Source organism: Vipera ursinii, assembly GCF_947247035.1.
Source record: "Vipera ursinii genome assembly, chromosome: 2".
In the NCBI taxonomy this organism is placed as follows: domain Eukaryota; kingdom Metazoa; phylum Chordata; class Lepidosauria; order Squamata; family Viperidae; genus Vipera; species Vipera ursinii.
Window position 1 is genome coordinate 241387984 of NC_139513.1, and position 26431 is coordinate 241414414.

The 26431-nt window shown below is 36.5% G+C and overlaps 1 protein-coding gene across 1 annotated transcript in view; it reads right to left on the bottom strand.

Annotated features, from left to right (window-relative positions):
- Nucleotides 1-26431, bottom strand: part of PRDM6 (PR/SET domain 6) — a gene marked incomplete at both ends in the record, with an annotated part of 96860 nt that overhangs the window by 13386 nt on the left and 57043 nt on the right. Inside the window, 4 exons of the mRNA XM_083351613.1 lie at nucleotides 3969-4007; nucleotides 11928-12270; nucleotides 14454-14578; nucleotides 21189-21316. Coding sequence (XP_083207739.1) covers nucleotides 3969-4007; nucleotides 11928-12270; nucleotides 14454-14578; nucleotides 21189-21316 — 635 coding nt within the window. The remainder of the gene's footprint in view (nucleotides 1-3968; nucleotides 4008-11927; nucleotides 12271-14453; nucleotides 14579-21188; nucleotides 21317-26431) is intronic.

Below are 26431 nucleotides of genomic sequence, written 5' to 3' on the forward strand. Positions count from 1 at the left end.
CAAATAAGATGGTCTGGTACTCCCATCTCTTTAAGAATTTGCCACAGTTTGTTGTGATCCACATAATCAAAGGCTTTAGCATAGTCAATGAAGCAGAAGTAGATGTTTTTCTGGAACTCTCTAGCTTTCTCCATGATCCAGCGTATGTTGGCAATTTGATCTCTAGTTCCTCTGCCTCTTCGAAATCCTGCCTGTACTTCTGGTAGTTCTCGATCCACATACTGCTGGAGTCTAGCTTGTTGGATTTTAAGCATAACTTTACTAGCATGTGAAATGAGTGCAGTGGTGCAATAGTTTGAACATTCTTTGGCACTGTCTTTCTTTGGAATTGGAATGTAAACTGATCTTTTCCAATCCTGTGGCCACTGTTGAGTTTTCCAAATTTGTTGGCAAATTGAGTGTAGCACTTTTACTGCATGTTCTTTTAAGATTTTGAATAGCTCAGCTGGAATACTGTCATCTCCAGTAGCTTTATTGTTGCTCAGCTTTCCTAAGCCCCACTTCACTTCACATTCTACTGATATCTGGCTCGAGGTCAGTGACCACCTCATCATGGTTATCAGGGATGTTAAGCTCGTTTTTGTATAGTTCTTCTGTGTAATTTTGCCACCTCTTCTTAATCTCTTCTGCCTCTGTTAGGTCCCTGCCATTTTGGTCCTTTATCATGCCCTTTTTTGCATGAAATGTTCCCTTCATCTCTCCAATTTTCTTGAAAAGATTTCTGGTCCTCCCTATTCTATTGTTTTCTTTTATTTCTTTGCACTGTTCATTTAAGAAGGCATTCTTATCTCTTCTAGCTATTCTCTGGAATTCTGCATTCAATTGGGTGTATCTTTCTTTTTCTCCTTTGCCTTTCACTTCTCTCCTTTCCTCAGCTATTTGGAAATCTTCCTCAGACAGCCATTTTGCTTTCTTGCATTTCTTTTTCTTTGGGATGGTTTTAGTTGCTACCTCTTGTACAATGTTGCAAACCTCCATCCATAGTTCTTCAGGCAGTCTGTCTATCAGCTCTAATTCCTTAAATCTATTTGTCACTTCTACTGTATATTCGTCAGGGATATCATTTAGTTCATACCTGAGTGGCTGCGTGCTTTTCCCTACTTTCTTCAGTTTAAGCCTAAATTTTGCAACGAGAAGCTCATGGTCTGAGCCACAGTCAGCTCCTGGTCTTGTTTTTACTGATTGTATAGAGCTTCTCCATCTTTGGCTGCAGAGCACATAGTCAATCTGATTTCATGGCAAAGATACTGGAGTGGGTTGCCATTTCCTTCTCCTGTAGATCACGTTTTGTCAGAACTCTCTGCTATGACCTGTCCATCTTCGGTGGCCCTGCATGGCATAGCTCATAGCTTCATTGAATTATGCAAGCCCCTTCACCACGACAAGGCAGTAATCCATGAAGGGGTATTTCACTATAGTGTATTCTTTGTTCTTGAAGCACTTAATAATAATAATCTGCTCTAATAAGATATTTTTAGCATTAGATTCTTTTAGTAAAAAGATAAACCAACATGTGCTGTAATCATCCTGAATTGATTTTCTGAGAATGAGTGGGATCATTAACATTTATTAGCCCCTGGTTATCTATTTTTTAACTGGTACCACAATAAATAAATAAGTCACTAAATAAAATCAATTAATCCCTTATTTCAAGGTGATTATTTTTTTCTGCAAAATCAAATCATTCTATTATAAACAATTGCAACTAAGCCTTTAACATTTGTCAGCAAACCTGCAGATACTTTACTTTCAAGAATACCATTTTTTAAATAGAAAAATGCATAGTGATTGCTCAGTGATTTACTTAATAAATAGTAAGTAATTTTCTGTAATAGAGGCTATATTATGATGAAATCACCTCATGAGATGAAGAGGAAAAATATTTTTCTCAAATAAGTCCCTTCCAGGTATTCTGCTCATATTTGTTAAATCTAAGCTTTCATGTAAAGTAGAAAAGATTATTGCCATAAGCAAGTAATATTTATTTGTATCATAGTGATATTAGACAGAAATACTTCACTTATTTGGAATATTAAACTACAAACAAGTAACTCTACAAGCTTTTTAGTAATTATGCAAGAAGAATTGGATGTTAAATTTGATTTATTGTTAGTGTTTTGATTCTATAGTCAAGATATACTCAGAGAAACAAATCCTGGTAAGGTGTCCATGGTTATTTTACATTCTGTTCAAAAATGTGATGGGAATAAGGAAGATAACCTACAGTGAATAAAGCTACTGTCATGGCTATTGCAGAAATGGGGTAGGGGATGGGTAAAAGTGCTTTTGGTGATAACATATGAAACTTGCAACATTTTAGACATATGTTTCTAAATAATGAAGGGTTCTGTAACTGGAAGAAAAAGGAATTGTTTAGCCTAACTATTGCTATCTCATTTCTGTAATCAGCATTTGCATCAGGCAAAAAAATTGTACATAGATGGGATGTACTGAAGGAGGGAATAAAGGAGTGTACAGGAATGATTGATGTCTTCCTTATAATGTAATGACTCTGTTGTCTGATTCTCACTGGGTAACAAAGTTTATAAAGCAATGCTACTAACTTTCCAAGGTTTGGCACTTCTGAACGCAACTGCTGTCAGTGTTCAGTTTGTGCTCTCACCCAGGACTTATTTCGATCGAAAATAAAGTGCTGTACCTTTAAGAAGCCTCTGCTTGAGTTTTCATGATTGGATTTTTTTATGAGTTCTCAGGTTTTGCCAAGGGCCTGTGACCTTACAATATCATATAATAGGAAATATGAGCAGGTGGGTGCTTTTGCTCTCATGTGCTGCTTGTGATTTCTGGATAGTTATTATCGAATAGAAATGATGGACAAGATTGTATTGTTCTTAAAATGAAGCAAGGTACTCCAAACAATATATTTGAAGAAAATTCAACATACCATCACACTACAAACACAAGGCTCTAAGACATTGTTTTTCAACCACTGTGCTATGGCACATTTGTTTGCTGTAAAAGGTCCACATCAGTAAACCAAAGTAAATGACAGGAAGTGAGACACTGACGGAACCCGCCCTCTGTGACCTTACCAGGGGCCAATGGCCTCCATTTCTCTTCCCAAGACCTAGTAACTTGTGGCTCATCAGATGTGTGATGAAACATATTTGTTCTGATGTGCTCATCCATAGATGACAGGAGGTGCTGCACATACAGGTGGTCCTAGACTTATGATCGCAATTGAGCCCCACACTGCTGTTGCTAAGGGAAACATTTAAGTGAGTCTTGTCCCACTTTGTAACCTGTCTTGCCACAGTTGTTAAGTAGATCACTGACAAAAGGGGATCCTATAACGCAGACATGTCAAACTCACGACATCACTTGATGTCGCGCAACATATCGGGACGGTTTTGCCATTGCCAGCAATGGGGTGGGCACGGCTTCTGGATGATGCATCCGGCCTGCGGCCCAGCTGTTTGAAACCCCTGATATAACCTCAGGACACTGAGACTGTCATAAATAAGAGCTAGTTGCCAAGCATCCCAATTTGTATCAAGTAACCCTGGGAACGCTGCAATGGTCATAAATGTGAAAAATGGTCAAAGATCACTTTTTTCAGTGCTGTTGTAACTTTGAAGGGTCACTAAATGAATTGTTGTAAGTCGAGGACTATGTATATTAGCACATAGCTCATGATACAAGCTTGAACATACTGTATTTATTATTCCATTGATATATTATACATATAACATTTAATTTATCAAATTAAAATTAGAAGCGTGTGTGTGTGTGTGTGTATACACATATATGAAGCTGTCAGGGAGAATATCCATATATGTATATTAAAAGATATATATTAATCATTTAAATTGCATGGTAGATTGTGCATGACATTAAAAAATAATGATGTGTATTGTAAGAACTGCTTTTTTAGTTAAAACGCATTATGAAAAAGTTATGCTTTTTTTTTTAAAAAAAGATGACTTTGATTGAAGGCTTCTGCTTACCCCTTTCTGGAGCCCCCCAAATGGGATTGTTGGGAATTTCTGCAGCAGAAAAACAGAAGAGAAAAGGGATTTCTAATCCTGGTTCATGGAATAATGGGTAAGATTGCCAAGAACCAGGCAAAACAAGCAAACAACCAAACCAAATCTTGGAAACCACTTGGCCAATTACTTCTAGGTGTGCTTCTAAATTTTAGACTTTAAGTTGATTTCAGAAGAAGCATTAAATTAATTAGCAATTTAAAAAATAGATTCTAGTGCAAGAGAAAGCAGTATCTACGGAGAGAATGAGGTGTAAAAAAAATGAAGATGGTAGCCTGAATGGCTTTCTAAGTCCTATCCCATTTTTATACAAGACAGAACCTCTTCTGTTGCCCTCCCACACATGGTAAAAGACTATGTAACCAAAATGGTGAAAACTGTTTCCAAAAAATCTAATTACTATAAAATTCAACATTGCCTACATACAAACCTTGAACATACTTCATTTCTGCCCTGGGGATATCACTGTCTACCATAAATTTTAAAAGCTGAAGCTGCTACTTTTAAAATAATATTACACTATATATATATATATATATATATATATATATATATATATATATATATATATATATATATATATATATATATATATATAATAAATATATATACACAGTATATATATATATATATATATATATATATATATACAGTGTATATATATATACAGTGTATATATATACAGTGTATATATATATACAGTGTATATATATATATATATATATATATATATATATATATATATATATATATATATATTCATATGATTAATCAATTATTAATTAATATGAATAAACATTATACATTGTTCTCATATTATTACTCTGGAAAAATAATGCCATTAATTTTGCACATAATACTTTTTACGCAATTCAAACTATAAATCCCCTTTTACTGCATTATTATTAAAAGGGATTGGCTGCAGAGTTAGGGAAGGCTGTGGTATTGCCCTATAGAAGAGCTATTAGAAACAGCACAAGATGTGTAATTGTATCTTGGGAGCAAGTCAAATTATTTCTTTGAACTAGAAATAATCAGTCATAGCAAACCATAGTAAGATGATTTCTTAATTTTTTTTTCTAATTAAAAGAAAAAGTATTGGGTTTAAATTAAAATATATTCTTATTGTCTAAAATGGGAATAGAAAATCCAAATAAAAATATTCATACAATATATATTGCAAATGAGATAATTAAAAGTTACTACTATACTAATGCTGTACTATATTATGCTGTACTACCACTGTTACTATTGAAAACAGGTCAAAACACCATGCATTTGGTGAATATATTTCTTCTCTTTCAGTGGAAATAAAAGGTATCTGCAAAACAACTCATCTCCCTTTTGAAATGCCATGTACTCTTTATGTAGAAAGGCATTTGCACTCTGCCACTATAATCGTGCTAGAGGCACTGAATGTCTCTATTCTTGGCACAAATCACTCACAGTTTTTTTTACTGTCAAATCTACTTGATCAACCAGCCATAATAATCATAAACCAGTGCAAGTTAGTGAATAACCAGGCATGACTTAAGAGGAACCGACTTTGCAAGTGCAAACCTATTTCTGCTATTGTTGAGAAATAGAGAAAGGCCTATCATACTCCTGTTCAGAAACAATGGTGAAAGGGATGGGTCAAAGCACTGGCAGGTCAAGGGTGTTCCTCTCAAAGCAGGTGGATTTTTAATCTGTTCTGGTGTTCTAGACTCTCTGCCTTGGAGAACATGACTAGAAAGTCCTTTTATTGGTGATTTCAGAACAGTTACACAAGGTTCATATTGCACTCTTTAGTAATAATCGCAACAGTGACTTTCCTTTGAGTGATTTGAACAATGGTTTCTATGAAGCATTTTGCTTCAGTGCAACTTGGAACAAAGCATGAGGTCCTACTGTTTTGCGAAGCAAAATCATCACATCTATAAGAGCAAAGTGACAGTAGTGCTTTACCTCACTCTGCTCTGGAACCTCTTTTCAGACTTTTTCTGCAGAGCTCAGTTGATGTGCTTCTATATTAAATTAGGTTTGACAGTGCACAAATCCACAATGCAAGTCAGAGGTTTAAACCCTACCAACATGTCCTAGGAAGATCTTTCAGGCTAAGCATGAGAGAATTCTTAAAGCTTCCTATGCCCTAAGCACTTTGATAGCGTTGGGCCAGAAGTCTGAGAGAAGCCTTTTCTGACAGTATTAGCCCAGTGTTGAAGGCTGCATAAAAGGCTTTATTAAAATGAAGGAGGTGTCCTCTTTATCTCCATATAGTGAATCACTTTGCTAGAAGTGAAGCTGTGTGCTTTATATGGTCCTAATAATTACATAGCATTAAATGCTAATTACATTATTAATCATACATGATGATAGTGTTAATATACATATTACAACAATTACAAGTGTTTTCCTAGAATTGTAAATACATGCACTGGGGAAATTCCTTGATTGTCCTCAAATCTGGCTCCAATATTCTACACTGCATAACATCTATAACCTTGATAGGAAAACCTTATTCACTTCATCTATTACAAGATATTTAATAATAATAATAATAATAATAATAATAATAATAATAATAATAATAATAATAAGAAGAAGAAGAAGAAGAAGAAGAAGAAGAAGAAGAAAAAGAAGAAGAAGAAGAAGAAGAAGAAGAAGAAGAAGAAGAAGAAGAAGAAGAAGAAGAAGAAGAAGAAGAAGAAGAAGAAGAAGAAGAAGAAGAAGTAGTTGTTGTTGGAAGGGACCTTGGAGGTCATCTAGTCCAACCCCCTGCTCAGGCAGGAAACCCTATACCATTTCAGGCAAATGGCTGTCCAGTCTCTTCTTAAAAACCTCCAGTGTTGGAGCATTCACCACCTCTGGAGGCAGGTTGTTCCAGTGGTTAATTGTTCTAACTGTCAGGAAGTTTCTCCTTAGTTCTAGGTTGCTTCTCTCCTTGACTAGTTTCCATCGGTTGCTTCTTGTCCTGCTTTCAGGTGCTTTGGAGAATAGCTTGACTCCCTCTTCTTTGTGGCAGCCCCTGAGATATTGGAACACTGCTATCATGTCACCCCTCACTCTTCTCTTCGTTAAACTACACATACCCAATTCCAGCAACCGTTCCTTATATGTTTTAGTCTCCAGTCCCCCAATCATCTTTGTTGCTCTTCTCTGTACCCTTTCTAGAGTCTCAACATCTTTTTTACATCATGGTGACCAAAACTGGATGCAGTATTCCAGGTGTGGCCTTACCAAAGCATTGTAAAGTGGTATTAGTACTTCACTTGATCTTGATTCTATCCCTCTGTTAATGCAGCCTAGCACTGTGTTGGCTTTTTTGGCAGCTGCAGCACACTGCTGGCTCATATTGAAGTGATTGTCTGCTAGGACTCCGAGATCCCTCTCACAGTTACTACTATTGAGCAAGGTACCACCTATACTATACCTGTGCATTTGATTTTTCCTGCCTAAATGTAGAACCTTACTTTTTTCACCATTGAATTTCATTTTGTTAGATAGTGCCCAGTGTTTGAGTCTGTCCAGATCCTCCTGTATCTTAAGCCTATCTTCTGGAGTATTGGCTATTCCTGCCAGCTTGGTATCATCTACAAATTTGATGAGTTCCCCATCTATCCCCTCATCCAAATCGTTAATGAAGATATTGAAGAGCACTGGGCCCAGAACAGAGCCCTGGAGCACCCCACTACACACTTCCTTTCATGTAGATGCAGTTCCATTGAGGGCCACATGCTGAGTACGGCCTGTCAGCCAGCTACGAATCCATCTGGTGGTAATGCTATCTAACCCATATTTTTCTATCTTATCAAGTAGTAAAAAACTACAGGTAATAACCATATAAATCCACAAATAATTTTCCAGCAAATCCATAAATTAATTAATTAATCCAGAGGAAAAAATGTTTACATTGTATATATAGGAAATGCAAAAAATTGAAATTCTTATCATATATTACAAGATAGAAGAATAGTTGACCAAAGCCCATTGTTTCTTAAGAAAGATTTAAGGATTGTCTCTATTCTTTTGATACAAAAATGTGATAATCTCAATTTCCAAGTTGTCCTTATTCCCCTAGCTGTCTCTACTCTCAACAGACAAACTCTACTCTTGTAAAATAATTTTAATATTGGGTCCAGTTTTTATGTCCAGAAAGCAAACCCAGAAAGCTGCCTATAATGAGATTTTATCCAGCTATGTCTTGTGTAGAGTAAATGTTTAAAGAAAAGTTTTCCCCTAATCCCATTAATTGCTACTAGAGCCTTTTTCTAGTAGTGAGTTAACCCTTCCTCCAAGCTGTTGGGAGTGCATAAGATGAGACAAAGCAAACTTTCACCTTCAAGAACACTTATTTTAGCTCAATGTAGATCTGTTGGCAGTGAAAAATTTCAAGATCTGTATTCCAATCTACATTTTCTTGGGTGAACAATGATACTATAGTGATATTGACTATGACTCACACTTTATATAATTGCTTTACTCAACTACAAAAACATTGACAAAAAGTGCAAGCACAATATTCTCACAAATATAATTATTATTTGGTGAGAAAAAATAGCTTGCTAATATTAATATACATAATTGGAAAACTGAAAAAAGTACACGTACTCACTGCTATTGTTCCTGGCTATTTTTAGATTTTAGATTTTATTAGATTTATATACTGCCCCTTTTCCCATAGGACTCAGGGCGGTTTACAAGGTGTTTAAAACATCAATACAAAAATTAAAAAACAATTAAAAATGATTAAATTCAGTCCCTGAAGTAGAAATATAAAAACCCCAATTAAAACTCTCAGCCTGGGCTGGAAAGCTCAAAGAGCCAGGTCTTCAGGTCCCGGCGAAATGAGCGAAGGTCGGGGGCAGTCCTAAGCTCCACAGGCAGCTGGTTCCAAAGGGCAGGTGCGCCCACAGAGAAGGCCCTCCCCCTGGGTGTTATCCGCCAGCAGCCTTTTACCGGCGGCACCAGTGGCGTAGCGTGGGTTGTCAGCACCCGGGGCAAGGCAACGGGAAGCAGAAATAGAGGGGCGGGCGGGCGGTGACGTCACGGCACTGCTGAAAAGACGCGCCCCACAGCGGCGTAGACTTTCCAAGAAGAGTCGCGCGCTTGCGGGATGCTTCCGGGTCCCTCTCGATGGCGGCTGGGCGGGGCTCCGACCTGCAAGAGCCGCTGCATTCAAGCTCGCACGTGAGCCCCGCTAAATAAAGCCACGCATGCGCACGAAGCTAGGCCGGCCGGCCAGCGGGTCCGTCTTCGCTCGGCCAAACCTGCCAGGGCGCCTGCAGGGCGCTTGCGGTTGGCCTGAGCCTGGGCGGAGAGTTGGCCGCTTCTATTTATTTTATTCAGTTTATGTGGCTGCCCATCTCACCTGCCGGACTCATTTCGCTTTGCAAGAAAGAGCAGCTCGAGAGCGGAGCCAAGCCAACTCTGTGCAGCCCTTGGGGCTCCCTGAGCAGCTCAGTGCGAGCGCCCCCCCAGATGTTGCACCTGGTGCGGCTGGCCCCCCCTGCACCCCCCACGCTACGCCACTGGGCGGCACCCAGAGAAGGCCCTCCCTGTGGGAACGCACAGGATGAAGAGAACTTGATGCCGGCAACAGGTGTTCCCTCAAATATCCCGGACTCAAGCCATTTAGGGCTTTATAGGTCATCACCAGCACCTTGAATCTCACCCGGAGGGCAACCGGAAGCCAATGCAGCTCGTGGAGTAGAGGTGTTACATGGGAGTATCAGGAAACCCCCATCACAACTCACGCGGCTGCATTCTGCACCAGCTGAAGACTCTGAGTGGTTCTCAAGGGCAGCCCCATGTAGACAGCGTTGCAGTAGTCTAACCGGGAGGTCACGAGCACATGAGTGACTGTGCGTAGGGCATCTCGGTCCAGGTAGGGTTGCAACTGGAGCACCAGGCGAACCTATTGATTGAAAGATGTACTTTCTACTACTCTAGCATACTTTGGACTATTCTTATCTTACATTTCCTAACCATTTTCTTATTGTAATATCTGAAAAAGGCCCCAGAATATGTAAGTTGTATGAGTACCAGAACTAAAAAATAACTGGTGTAGATTTCCATTACTACTAAGAGGCAGAGGTACCAATGAATTTCCATGTTTTTTTTTCTATCGCCTGAATACATGCAGAATCTCCAGATAAATTCAAACATTGTTCTTTTGTAAAAGATGATGAAAAAACTCTTCCTTCATCTCAGCTCTGACTATACCTAATCTTAGAGACAAACAACCTAAATGGCTGCTGTTTGAAGACTACTTCAGCATTAGTACAAGATTACTGTTAAGATTCAGCGATAGGTTGGTCCATGCTTAGGAACATTATTATAATTTAGTATGATTAAGTGTGCAAATATTCAAAAAAAATGGCATTCTATTTTAGTTTTTAAATCCTCAAAATTGTTATGGTAGATTCTTTAATTATTGGTCAATGTTTTGCACATTTTAATGCAGTGAAAATAGTAACATGAAATTGACTTTAATCCAAAGATCTGATTTCTTGCAGGCACATAATATTTGATGTACACTACAGTACATGCATAAATATTTTGAAAAATTAGCTTATTTACTTTAGTGGAGAAATTACCATTAAGTACATATCTCACCATGCAATCTATTCACTTTACTGAAATGAACAAAAAAAATTGAGAGATCTATGCATCCATTCAAACATATTTAGATCTCTGGTTGAATAATAGAAATTTCTTTGGAAATTTGCAAGCAATATTAAAAAGTTCTTTTGTTTCCTTAATAATTTTATTAATTTGTTCTCATGCAAAACCCATATAGAAGATTTACTGGGGAAAAAAACCCTGAGGTTCTATAGCAGTAAGCATGATTAATGTATTTTGATGAGATTCCTATAAAATAATAAAATATTTATAGTCAGCAATGAAAACATTAATGTTTACTAAAATGGCATATTAGCTTTCTAAACTTCTCTGTAATCCGCTAAGGCTCCTTTTCACCACTGAAGTAGCATAAGAACAATACTTGTGGACTGTTTCTCAAATGATTGTTTCAGGACATTCAATCATTTTTGTTAAAGCACCTCTTTGTCACTAAAGGAACAACAAAATCACAAAACAATATTTTTATTGGGTTAATTTGATTTTTGCCTTTTGTGCTGCCAGCTATCAAAATTGTCAAATAAACCAGATTTGATTCATAAATAATAGTTCCATTATCTCTACCGGGCCATTGGTCAGGGTACCTGAAATTTTAATTCACTTGTTCAGCTAAATTTCATCCTCAGTTCATGGCCATAAAATTCTGTATTGACAAACTTTCAACCAACTTTGACTCTGAGGTATCTAGTCAACATTTTTCTTCGGTGTGGATATTAGTTTATTGAATAAATGGCATCTGTTTTCCTCCACATCACTAGTGGAGTAGGTATTTCCTTTTGACAGCTTTGCACGATTTATGGCTTTGCATGCTCTGAAGAAAAATAGTGCTAAGCAAAAAATTCCAATTCATTACCCCTTAGTACTTAATTAAGTTCATACACATTGCACACTATAGGTGAACCCTGAAATGGCTATGACAGCTGCTGAGCCACAAGTTATATTATCTCTCAAAGATAGAATGAGGCTTAATTATCTTGACCTCTTTTTTCCCATCTGGTATATCCATATATTTTCCTTCTATTTTGTCCCCCTCCTCCACTTTCCAAGAGATGTACCAAACTTAGATTATATTCTTAGCCATTTTCTCTCATCTGTGTCTTTAGGTACCCAATATTTTTACAAATAATAACACTAACCTACAGCTATTATCTGTATGTTTCATACAGCAGCAGATGAATTGCACTGCACAGGTTCCCTGCTAATAACCCTCTGCTGCTGAAAAGAGTGTCACCCTGATAAAGCAAAAGCAATGTTGTCTATGTAAGCAGATACAGAAGTAAAGAGTGTCCATGCTTTTACCTGTCAGGGTTCTGTGTACAAACATGCATTTGCAAGAGGATCCGCTGGGTGAAAGTCTTAAAGCATTGCCCACATTTCCAAAGATGCCAGTCACTAAACTCAGAATTTAATTGACTTGTTGATGTTGGACTTGCGAGGACTCGTTGGTTTTTTACACTGATCTGGTTAAATCCTGATTCGAGAGAACCCGATTTATCCAGAAGAGAGAAATTCCTGTTACATGGAGTCTGTGGAAAGACTATGGATCGCTGTGGAGGGGCAGAGGGCGGTTTGCTACTTTTGTTAAATGGCTGGAGAGTATCTTGTCTTGACATGGCTTCCATTACAGTTGAAGGAACATTCACTGGGGGTGGGGGAAGAAAAAGAAAATTTCTGTCATTATAACACAGCCTTCAGAAATATGAAAAAATATATTAGTATAAACACACACCATAATCTACTTATCTTTCATTGTGTTTACAATAAAGCACTGAATTCTAATTGTAGAGATGAACAGATGAGCATTGCAATGAAATTTTCCCTGGTCTACACATGCAGTCCTGTATGGTGGTCAGGAAGTGGTAAAAAAGAATTCCAAAAACAAATTTGAGATTTATATTTCTGTATATTTCCTCATGCCACGAACATCATGTAAGTGGAAGAACAGCAATTCAAAAAAGTCTATTTTTGCTTGCACAGACATTAAAAAAGTGGAAAATCTTATTTACCACACATGAAACATTCCTACTGATTATTTTCAGAATTTTATCACTATTTTCATAATAATGGCAACAAAGTTTAGTTCATTATAAGAATGTGAAATAGTCTTGGATATACCTATCTAATATTTATAGGTGATTATTTCATTATTTCTCTTTTGCAAATTTTTAAACTCATTATGAAAAATTGATATACAGTTAGTAGCAAACAAACAATTTACACAAACATATATGAAGAAAAATAATTCATTAGGCAGGCAATTCAATGCAGATGAATAGATGAATAAATCTGGATGTTTTGTATATTTTCTCCAAGCAAGCATTTTTCAAAGCAGATAGGATGGGTATAGTCCACATCTCTTCCCTTAAATTATTCTTTGTTTTTAATTTGGTTGTTGTACTTTTTAATTGTATGCCACTCAGAGTCGTCCTTCATGAGATGGAATTTATGTCTAAGTAGACATGAATAAGAGCAATGTACTAAATTGTACAAAGTGAGTAAGTGAAATTCAATTTTTCAAGTGTCACAGATGTCTAAAATAATTACAGTTGTTTGCAACTGTTTCTCTGTGTGTAATTGACATATTTCAGAAACCATAAAATTAATTATATATCCAGCAACCAATAATATCAATGACTGCTCACACTTCATATCATACACTTCCTCATCTGGAACAGAGATGGCAACCCATTCTATGCCCATTTAAATGCACTTATGCTTTCCCATAATAGGTATACCTGTCAGAAAATCAAAATTTGGAACTATCATGGTCTAATTATTACATTTTTAAAAATAATAGTTGCTTATTCATTACAGAATCCCACTGATACCTATCATACTTTCCAGAGAAGAAAAGGATAAGTTTGTTCTTAAGGAATTTATCATGTAAAATTTGACACATTGTAAAATGGAGGAAGGGGGAGGGGAAAATGGATGCAGGATAAACAAAAACAATCAAAACCACAGGCTGAGTTCTGCCTTAACTGCTTGTTTCATGACAGGTTGAGTTACCTACAGGGCACAGGAACAAATAAAGGTGGACATACTGTTGCATTAGTTTTTACGGTACTCTGTCTCCCCATTATACAGTATATCTGTGGATGTTTGATCTAGCATCTGGGACTGTCTATGATGCAGTGGCTAGAAAACATTACAGCTGATGCAGAAATATTTTTTGACCAGGTCCCTCCCTTTAAAATGCAAACCACTCCCATTCAGGTTAAACATAAGACTATATGTTTCTTTATATGCAACAACTGGCAGCACTTTTTTTTAACTTAAAAAGATACAGAACCTGGTGTTTATCAAGTATCTGTGCACACAATAGGGATGTGGTATCATCCTCAGGAAACACTAACTTTTGTGATAGACCAAATGATAAATTTCCCTGCTGGTCTAATATTTCACAATAATTTATAAGATTGATATTGCTTCATAATGCTCACTAAACTGAAGGGTTTTTCAGATCCTAACTAACATCTTAATAGAAAGAAAAGGTATAACCTGTCTATTCAGAAAAGTCTTTTTTGTAATCAACTGCTTTTCACTGATTAGTGTTGCAGTACTTAAGTTAATAGTCTTGCAAAACCTCAAATTAATAGTCTTCAAATACAACAAATGTGTATTATAAATGTAAGTAATAATGCTACGTCTTGTAGTAACATAATATTAGTTCCTATAGTTAGCACCTTCAAAACAGTTTTTCATATTGAAGGTAGAAAATTCATATTTGTTGACATGGTTCAATTGATAGGGCAGGGATCTACTTTAATCCAAATACAAATCATGCATTCATAAGATACTTTTTTTAGGTAAAGTGCCACTTACAGTTCTCATCCTGTGCAATGCACTGCAAAGGGATTCCAAAGAAAGATGTGTAGCTGTCATTATACCACACCAACAACTCAGTGCCTCTGGGAATATCCATGCAAGCTCGGTAGAATATATTTGATCTGGTCATAGAACAAAAGAGAAAGAAAGAAAGAATGAGACCCCAGCATATTTTTTTATTAAAGTGCATCCTCCTGATCACCTGCATGAAAACTTTGACTAGCAAAAGCTATGCGTTCTGGCAGTCCCGGATATCACACATCTAGCTGACCTGATTTGATGTTAGCAGCGTTGACATCATCATTGAAACAGCAGTCTCAGGACACACACATTAGTATCAATCTGTATCTTAAGGTGAAGATAAATACAAAAGCTAAATAGATGATGGGTGACAGCTATTACATTGTGATAAAGCGGCTACCATAAAGGGCATTTTGAAGTTCAATACCATGTGTGGGTCTCAGCAAGTGGCTGTATGTTGCTAACCACTTGTTTGTCCCTTAAAACAAGTCAAGTTCTGAACTGGCTAATAATAGAATGGGAGACCACTAGGATATCAAAGTCTGTAGGCTAAACAGGAAAATCAAAACAAAATTGCAGAAGGGAGCAATGGCAAAACACTTTGGTTTTGCTAACGAGGACACTGTAGGGATGTTTCCATCTAGTCACCAGAAATCAAACTCAATGTGAAGAAGCTTCATCTTTTCTACTCTGCATAGTCAAAGTGTGTTATGTATCTTTTAAAATTAAGTATTGTTTCAGGCAATATACTTTTTCTGATTTATAGAAGTTGAGTTATAAATAAAGAACAAAATTGTAGCTAGTATCCCTCAAAAGCATGAAAACAATGCAGAAAGTTATGTAATATCTAAGATTATTTAAAGATGACTGATGCTAAATAGTGCTCAACATCTTTTTAGGACAATTTAAAAAAATGTTTTTAAAACGCATATATTTCAAATATTTTTCCACCTTGCAATGTTTTGCTTACAAATATATTTTAAGTATATAATGCCTAACTAGCACACTTGTCCAGTTTTCTAATGAAGAAAAATACCATCATGGAAACTCCCAGCTTGCCTGCTGATAGCTTGGCAGATAAAGAGCTTCCACCAGTTGCTGATAGTTGATGTGACATTTCAAAATGAGATATTCCGGGCATAAAAAGGCACCTATTTTGTTTCTTAGCATTCAGTGCCTTAGAACGGATTGTACAGATAATAAATAAGTTACATGTCTTCTTTGACAGAGAATCCAGAATAACCTTGCAGGTTTTTAAAAGAGACTAATATAGTCAAAACTGAACAATAGATCCATAATTTCTCAGAAAAGTCATTTTTCTGGCATGTCAGAATGTTCCAAGTATGTTGTCACGAAAATAACAGAATCAATAACAGTTATATGCTGGGAAGCGAGTTCCTGTGAATATTTTTGAACATTTTGAAAGTTAACTTTAATGTAATTAACTCAATGGAATTCCTTAACTTTTCTTTGTCTTCTTTGCAGCCTGAACAAAGTTGAACTGTTTTAAGCAAGGAGATGCTGTATGTATTATACATTGAAGTTCTTCAAATTCATTTAAATTCTGCCTTGCTCCATGTGTGCATACAGAGACACATACATACCCACTCAAAGGAAATCCATCTCCTTGCACCAAGCCATGCTATCACTTCATTGCTTAGCACAATCCAAGATTTGTACAAGTTAGACAGAGGAATGGCCTAAACTAGGCCTACTAAACTAGAGCTACAAAAAGCAGACCTTTCCTGGTAATCCATTTCTTTATTCATTCATACTTCTCTTTATGTATGATTTTATAATGTAGCTAATATAATATTTTCTTAGAAGGAAGCATGCAATCTGAAACAATAAGGGGAGGCTATAAACAGTGGTGAAACCAACCTGAAAGTAGGCATTTAGGAGCCAAAAGAAAAATTATCTTGACACTGTAGCTTGTCACTTAAACCAGTTACAGTAACATAAAACATCCTTATATATGATAGAAGGCAATTCGATAAATACAAGATGAGCATTCCTTTCTACCTGGAGTAACACCCTACAGAATGATATAGCCATAGAAGAAAGGAAGGGCCATTTATAACACCACCTCATGTGAAGCATAGATACAAATGGAGTTTTGAAAAAGTTGAATCCGAACTGCTTCCTGCAGTGAAGAATTGCTAAAAGCCTGAAGTCTGAGATAAAAGCTTGCAGGGATGGTAAGCCTTAAATTTAGTCTCTTTGTAAAAAATTGGCCAGAGTGGTGCAATTTGTTTCTTGTGTAACACTGCCGACATAAGGAGAATCCTTAACCACATTTTTCATGGCAGTGAGATATGCACTTGTCAACATATTTTGTCACCGCAAAGTGGCTCTTGGCAACAGGATCATAAAGATCAATAAAAAAGTGCAGATTCTCAATATTTTACGAGCAGCTGCAAAAATTTCATTTATCTTGTTACTTTCCTCTCTTACTGCCACCCTGTCTCAGGAGGGCACTGCTGGCTAAGCAGAATGCTTTTTCCCAACCTTCTATGAATATCTGACAAAAACTCAAGCCTTGCTCTCTTTCCTGCCCTCATTCTCTCCCCCTCCCACTATTTTCACCCAAGCTGCACATTTTATTAATTCTTTCCACCATTACATAAAAATCAAATTGGGGCAGAGTTATAAATCACCCGCATCTCCTGACTTCGAAAAAAAAATACAGTCTACTTTGTACTTCACCCTTGTAACTTTTCATCTCTCTGTTTGGCTTCACCTAACATAAACACAGCAGCCCAGCAAATGAATGTGCTAAAACCCAATGACACACTTTGGTGCTGAAAGAACTGAACTGTTTTCGAGCAATGGGTGGTCTCTGAGGAGTAGGCCAAAAAAAGAGGAAAAAAAGTGTAAGCATACACCATTCCTTACAAGCTCACAGAGCTTCCAAAACTTGCAGAAATCTCTGCATGTTGAAGTACATCAAAGGGATTTTTCCTCTTTCGGATAATATTTCCTTTGCTGACATGTATTTAGTATTGTGGTTGGATGACTCATAAAGATAGCTTCGTGGCGTCCCAACGCAGTTGAAGCAGAACACATGCCAACAAACATTATTGTCAGCTTCAAAATAAAAACAAAACGTTCAGCGAAGGGTCAATCAATCAAGAGCTCTTTGAAGAAAATTCCATTTAGATATTACAAATCATAACAGAATGAATTTAAACCATCTGACTTTCAGTGAGGAGGACGTCCATGTACAATAAAAATTAGATGGATTTTCAGGGTTTAACGTTTTTTTTATTATTTCTTTACACTTGGATGCAGTCCCTGGTGATAGATGCCAGGTTTTTTTTAAAAAAAACTGTTTTTAAAGGCAATGGAAAACAGATCAAGAGAGAAAATTTTAAGCAACAATTACAGAATGAACAGGGACTTATAAGTTCTGTTTAATATTGACAGATGTTTAATGGTTTCCCATGGCTGCATTTTAATTTAGAATTTGTCTTTTTGCTTGCAAGTATGCTCAGTTTAAGCTAGGGAATTTTGGGGGAACAGTGCTCCTATGCAACCAACTCTGTCTGCTGACTAGAAGGAGTCTTCTACACTCTTCTTAGAAAGAGTAAACTGAAGTATGACATCATTCATCTCTCTCTCTCTCTCTCATTCTCTCTTTCCTCTAAGAGTATATCAGATGCGACACAGGGTTCTGCATAAGGACAACATATGTTCACAACTGTCTTAGTAGATCAGAAAATATCTCGATTACAAACATACCATCTACACTCCATTGTTTAGGTAAGTTGAGTGGCAGACATAGCCATCATACTAGCACCATTCCTGAAGTGGCATATGGTGCATTGTCATGTTCCATAACCTCTCCATTGTGCTTCAACAATTAATGTACTCTTTATGACAACAATGCATTAATTTCCATTTTAGTTTTGCCATGGATTAAATTATTTGTAATCAGTCAAAGCAGGGTTCTGAACACAGTGAGCAAAAGAAAAACAACAAACCACATTGAAAGAAGAGCTGACATTAAAACCTCAGAGAAACAGCCCCCAAGAACTAAAACAATCCAGCCACAGGATAAAACTGTTCAGCCTCATCTCCCTACAGAAGGAACTACTCACAGACCAGTCTATGTTTCTATCAACAGTATGAATTCTTCATGAAGGGACCCACACCCTACTTTAATAATAATATTATACTGAAACCTTTCTTCTTACAGAAAATGTTTAGTGGCCCAAACTGGCAAGTAGTTTTTCTTTCATTTCCTATTATTTACTTTCATGTTTAAGTTGTAAAAAATAAAGGCCTAATGACCATTGCATTCATGAAAGTATTCCAGATTGTGAAGTTACTTTTATTCATCTTATTCTCTAATCATCTGTGAAAATGATTTTTGTCAATACAAAGAAAGTTAAAAGTATATGCCTTTTTAACAAATCAGATCAAAACAAAACAAAGAAGCTAATATAGCAGTTGTCAAATTGGCCATGTGATATTGCCATAATGCCTAGTCATGTCAAATCTTTGTTTCTGAATTTAAAAGGGAAATCAAACAATCTTTATTATGGTCACAGACCAGCAAATAAAAGCATTAAAACAATAATAATAGGAAAAAATAAAAGACAGAATAATACATTGTAATTGGTAGTGGATTAACAGTGGGCAGTTAAAATTTGCCCAATTTACATACAGCATAGCAGAATTTGGTAACATTCAGAGAAACTACTTCATACTGATCTGATAACAGTAGATGCATGTTAAATAAAAATCAGTATTTCTCAGATATTTTATTAGATAAGGTGTTATAAATTGAGTCTCTCCTTATAGAAGATGCAGTATAGCCGGACGTGAGCTAGATTTTCAATGGCCCCTTTCCCACAGGGGCACAATTTCAGCTCATATGGTAGTTTTTTGTTTTAGCCCCCTAAAACTGCTGTGGGAAGTGTGTTGCAGCACACTAAGGTTAATGCTCTTTGGATTTAGGAAACAGTTATTTCACATAAATATCTTGCTGCTTTAAAAGGGGGAGTTTAAAAGGGAAATATTGTTGACTGAAAGTTCATATATCTATTCAGCACATTTACTGGGTGATTTTGTTTGCAAATATGACTTCTACATCCAGATACAACTTCTCATGTTTGATCTTTATTTCTTAGATAATTAGCTAATGGCCAGGTGCTAGCAGAAGGTGTGTCTACAAAGCTTTCTGTTTTTTCCACAGAGGAACTGATATTTTTTATTGTGAGTAAAGGCAATTAAGTTCTAAACCTTTCAGGTCTACATGCCATTTGAAAGAATATGTGCTGTACTATGCAGAGTAATGTCCGTGTTCCACAAGCCTTTCTCTCCAAGAATGGATTAGGCCAGGGGTCAGCAACCTGAAACAGTGAAAGAGCCACTCGGAACTGGTTCCCTCACAAAAGGAAAAACTGGGAGCTGCAAAAAAATGTGTGCACATGCGCATACATGCGTGCATGCGCAGAACAGGGTTTGACTGAAGAGTGGAGCCAAGGCGAGATATGCACCTACCCTGCATATCTGAATTGATTGGTTGAACTTTTTTAGTCCCACTTTTTTTTTTTGGACTGCACATGGCAGAGGACAGGGAGCCACAGGAGACAGCTGAAAGAGCCGCATGCGGCTCCGGAGCCGCAGTTTGCAGACCTGTGGATTAGGCCCACACAACTGCACAGGAGAGATACATCCAGAACTATTGTCTGATAAACAAGCCACAAGCTTGAATAAACACAGTGGGATTGTTCCTCTCTTTCATTCTCTTTAGTTTGGTTTTGTTGGGCACCCAGTGAAGCCACTGGGAAACTTCAAAGGATTGATTTCTTTACTCCATGAGAGTGTGCTGTCCCTTGCAGATAAGAAAACTCAAGACATAAATACATGGTAGACTTATATTTCTCATCATTAACACATAAATTTTTCTAGCTGTTTCCTACAATCATTCTGGAAAATGCAACTTAAGTTTAATTAGCAGTTGGAACTTAACCAGCAGATGACCTTGAAAGGGAATTAGACAATTTTCCAATCTAACAGTGGACAATGCAGCTAAAATCAGAGCTGCTGCTGAGGGACAAAGAGTAGGCAAAGGTTACTTGGAATAAGTGCAATTGAATCTAGTAGGGGTTACTTTCAATCAATATGCATATAGTATGCATATTATAAATAAATGAAGTTTTAGTCTAATCTAACATGGTTCGTAGTATGTTTTTAAAATTGCAGCCTTAAATCTGAATTCCTCTACCAAATGAAAAGCAGGACAGTTCAGTTATGTGGATCAAGTCCTATTTTTGCACTTGCCTTGTTTTCTAAACAATTGCAAAATTTTTGCAGGACACAGCTTAATCACAAGCATGAGTGCTACCACACTGTTTAATGCTTTCTGAAGTTGGCTGCTATTATGCAACCCCAGTTCAGGTGACTGATTATTCTTATAATACTAACAGAAAATCATCATATGATTTCAGTGCAATTTTTGCCCAGAAGCATCTTGCATTCATTTTTTTTAAAAAAGCACTTACCTCTACATGCAACCTGGTAAGCACAGCTTCTTATCGTAAGAGAATTTACAAAGCCATATTTTTTTTGCTGCAGTGAAATATACTATTCACATGGCATTTTTGTTGTTGTTGTTGCTTTCTGACACATATTTGTTTGACAAAATATGTACTATTGCAAATAAATTGAAATATTTGTCCGATAAGCTGAAATGGAACTTACCTGTATTGGACTACAGTTAAATTTTGTTCCCCACAGTGCCGTGCACATCGAATATATCTCATCCAACTTGACTTACTGGGTTCCCCACCATCAATAAAGTGCTGTAGTGTCCCATCTTGGTCATATATCTGTAAATAGGTCAGAAGTCAAGTCATTAGAATGAATCATCCACAGTCATATTTGCTGCTGCTACGCGCCACTCTCGGAAATTTATTGCAGTGACATTTCACAGCTTATATAATGCTCTCAGAAATCAGAGGAAACAAATGACAAAATATTGTTCGCGGTAGCAGTCTGTCATGCTTTTCTTATCAGGTTAGTTTTTCCTATATTTAGCATGCTTTTCATGTATCAAAGATGCAGCCATAGTTCCCAAAGAATATTTAACCTATTCTGACAGAGTAAACTTAAATAATGAACTGTCATATAAACACACAAGCATACACATATGGAATCTGAATGGGAAAGGCTGAACAAGGGTCAGTACTTGCTGAACATTTTGTTGTTGTTGCTGCTGCTTTACTAAAATCTTTCCGGTATTTCCCAAGGCAAGTTACAGAATGTTAAAGAATAAGGCGGACAACGAGAAGAAGCCATCCTGGGAGAAATGTATGACATTCCTTCACACCATCCAACTGAAGAAATGATATTAATAACTGAAACACTGAGGATTCAAACTTAAACAGGACACTTTGGGAAAAAAATTACAGCCTTACACTGAGTTGGAGAACATTTATAAGCATTAATTCCTGAAGATGAATTTAGCAAAAATATTTACAACTTCAATGATAGAAAGAAGCCTTAGAGAAATTAGATTGTTTTTCTTTCACTTAGCATTATCCTGACTCTGAGACAAAAAAAATATCCAGCCCTATTTCTAGATAAAACTTATTGAACAGTGGACAAATTCTGCACATATATTCTACATGGAGTTATTTTCCAAGAAGGTGGGAACCTGTTTAGGAAAAAAAAATCTTTTAAAAAATGTATGTTCTTCATGTTGATAGGAAAATCATAGTCAAAGGTCTAGTATTATTACTTAAACTTTAAAGATTGTTAAAGAATATTTTGAATGTTTAATACTTTCTTTTGGTGGCACTAGTTACATAGCTTTTTGGTTCCATGGAGAATTAGAAATACAAGACCTAACTGAAAACAAAGCAAAGAGACTTTTTAGGGTCCATAGTTCCTGGTTCAAATTAACTGAAGTATACTTATGCTAAAGTAAGATAAAATAAAACTTTATCTTTATTTTATCTCACCTATTTAGAATAAATTGTGGGTTTGATATATATTCAAATTATTACAGAACTGCTAATTATTGCCATTGTTAACAACAGGGCTCCCCAGCACTCAAATGTATGTGAAAATATGTCTCAGTATGTGAAAATATATTTAATAACTATGTTATGTTGATAGGAAAAGAAAGAATTAACTGAAAATCAAAGCCTCTAGGTCTAGGAATTGAGGGGCAAAATGATTGAGTCATAGTTTAACTCTCAAAGCCGCTAAAGCAGGGGTTGTCAAACTGCCAGCCCGCGGGCCGGACGTGTCAGCAGGAAACTGTGCCCACCCCATTGCCAGCAATGGAGAAAAAGCTTCGATACGTTGCATGACATCACGTGATGTTGTGAGTTCGACATGTCTGCCCTAAAGGTTATTTACAATTTAAAAGCTTTAAAGCAATATTACAAATGTATTTTGTCAACATTTAAAGAATTCAGCTGTAGTAACTAACAATTATTAATTCAAGAATCCAAAGCAGCTCTCTCCAGTCTTGTCACCAAGAACTGTATAAAAATGAATTATTTTTATTTTGCTATAATATTTGTGATCTATAAAATACTGTACACACAAAAAGATTGCCCACATACACAAAGTACTTGTCCAAGCTAATTTCAATGGAAAATATTTAACTAATGTCAATACTATTTTAAAAGTGTTCAGTAATGTCCAATACATAAGTTTGCAGAAATGTGTCATAAAGGAATAAAATAAAAATATTGAAATGTTATGGAATGAATGCAGATCTAAAGTGTGTAAGGGCTGGACAAAAAAGAACATTGGAACACATTTACAAACACATCATTAAGTATAGTACAGAGCAATTTAGGACAGCAAAGAAATGTTATTATCTTATACCTAAAAAAAAAGAAAAGAAAACAATAATGAAACTTCTATTTACCAGAGTAAGTATAACAGACTTTACATGGAACATGTAAAAATTCCATTTACACCATTTTATGCCATTTGTATACCAATATCATCATGCAGTGCAAATTACAGTATAGTTTCACATTTAAACAAGGTTGATAAATAAAAATCTCCTCGCAAGTAGGCCATTAAATATTTCACTGTATTATTTTAGCCAGAAATAGGATACAATTGTACACACTATTTCTTGACCCCAGTTGAACATGCTTTTATTTCCTAAATATAAATGCATAGGATTGTGCTCTTAACAAAGTAATTAAACTTTTGTTTTAACAAAACAATGTCAGAGTGCAGTAATAATTTAGAGAATTGTTCACTCTTTTTTACTGATGCCAGGAATTAATATTAATATTAGTTAATGATGAATTAAAGAAACTGTTTCAAAATATAAAAATCCTATTTATTTATGGTGTTCTATTATAGCTCAAATAATTCCATAGAAACTGTTGCATGTTTGTGTGAATTGAAACAAGGCTAGGAATAAAATATTTGGGGATATAAATATATATATGAATGAATTTCTATATTAATTTCTCTCTCTCTCTCCCATTTTTTTACAGGTAGTCCTTGGCTTAAGGTAGCAATTGTGATTGGAATTGCCATTGCTGAGCGATCTGGTCATAAAGGGCAATATTACATGACTGTGTCACTTAGCAACAACAGTCCCGGCAGTTCTGGTTGCTGTTGTTAAGCAAGGACTTCACGTGATTATGATATCTGATTTTCAGCTAGCTTCCCCATTAACTTTGCATTATATCATATCATCAGTTTTGCAACCAGATCCTCTTCCTAAAATGTCTAATCATGGTTGAAGTCCATGGCAGTAGCTGACTTAGGAGAGTAGGTCAACATGTTCTAAATAAAGTTCACCAATTTTAGGGTGGAAGGATTGGTAATTATTGCAAGGCATCTACAGTCCATAACATTTTGACTCCAGTAAGCTAATCCCTTTGTTGCTACCCACCCTTTACACAAAAGAGAGAAAAGTAAGCAAAAGCTCCAAGCCATGCTGAAGAGAAAAAGGAAAGCAGACCCTCCTCTCCTTCTCCTTGTGAATTTCATTCTTGCTAAAAAATAAACACCAATCCTCCTCCCTCTCAAACAGCAAAGACTATTGGTAGCAGAGCACTCAGGAACCATTCCTCTTAAAGGACCCTAGTCTAGTGAAGAGAAAGACCAGGGGAGACTTGATAGCAGTGTTCCAATATTTGAGGGGGTCTCACAGAGAGGAGGGGATCAACCTTTCTTCCAAAGCACCTGAAGGAACAATGGACGGGAACTAATCAAGGAGAGATTCAACCTAGAAGTAAGGAGAATTTTTCTGACAGTGAGAACAATCAACCAATGGAACAGATTGCCTCCAGAAGTTGTGGGTGCTTCATCACTGGAAGCTTTAAAAAAGAGACTGGAATTCCATAACTCAGAAATAGTGTAGGAACTGCTGCTTGGGCAGAAATAGATAACCTGCTTGGGACTAGATGACCTACAAGGTCCTTCCAACTCTGATATTCTAAGTAGGATGGTTGAAGTTCAAAAGCTGACAAGTGGCAAGAAATTCCTCCAATGAAACAGAATAGCTTTATCATTGCAAAATGAAAATGCTTTGCAGGAATGGTGTTCTGGGTTACTGATAAACCCCTCTCCCCTAGAAATTTCAACCAGTTGCTGAATTCGGCAAATGATCTCAGATCAATTAATATGAAGCTAATTTTGAACTGGCACAGAGTCTTTCTTTAAGAACCTTCACTTAGTCTTTCTAACTAAATTACTGCACTGGTGAGGCATCTTTGGCTTACATGAGGTATAAAAATTCACAAAATTTAGTATACAGTGCTTTTTCTAACTTCTCAAACACACTCAGTATTGAGTATCAACTTCCTAACATCAAAGCAGCAACATTATCTCCATGGAATGGGAAACCAACTAAGAAAAGATAAAGCTGTGCCAGACTTAGGGCTGGTAAAAGCATTAGGGTATCCCCCTGGAGCTCCCTGCCAAAAACTCACACTGACTAAAAATTTCAACAGAGAATCCTGTATCTCATCCTATATATTCATTATAACTGCAACTCAGAGATTTTATTGTGTGTACTAGCATCCACTTTGGAGCTATATATAAAAATGTAGAAACACTTATATAAAGTCTTATTTCTAATTTAATTAGAATTGTAAATTTCACTACAGAATAATTTGTCACTACAGAGAAGCCCTCTCTCTGGCTCATCCACTTCATCTTCTTGTTTCACTTTGGGGATACGTTTGCACAGAATATCATTTTCTCTATAGCAGTGGCCCCCAACCTTCTGGGCAAGGTTTTTCCGTGGACCGGAGGGGTGTGGTTTTGCATGCTGCCTGCTTCCTGCAAATGGGTCTTCATTTGTTTGCATGGCCCAGTTGCTGACATGCCATGGCCCGATACTGGTCAGTGGACTTGGGGTTGGGGACCCCTGCTCTATAGGGTACCCAATCTGACTTTCATTCTGATGATGACACATCTAGCACTTTGATGCAACTACTGATCATTTGGATTTTTGCAGAACAGATCTAGTAGATCTACTTTGCTGAAAGTATATATTTCAAACACAGATAATTTTGAAAGACTTGGTCTTACAAAAAGACCTACATATACTAGTTATTATTTGAAGTTCTTTTGCAAAGATTCCAAAAAGAAAACATTATAAAAAAAGTTTTTGTACATTTTTAACAGATGAACTGTCAACTTTTCTAGGATGATGTTTAAAGTCCAAGTAATAAAATATATGCTAAACTATGTCTGATATTTCCCCCATAAAATAAATGAGCAATGGTTGTAAAAGCTGGAGTCACATTTTAATGCTGATAAAAGCCCATCGTTCTGCCATTCTTCACATTCATTAGATGGGAGCTGGAAAGTCAGCACGTTTCCTTGCACAACTAATCCTTAAAGTTGCATTCAGCTGGCATTTTAGAAATGAGCAAAAAGCCTATGTTGGCATCGTGTAGTGAAACCAATGCCTTCCCTTCAGTATGGATTTTGTTCAGTTTTGTTCC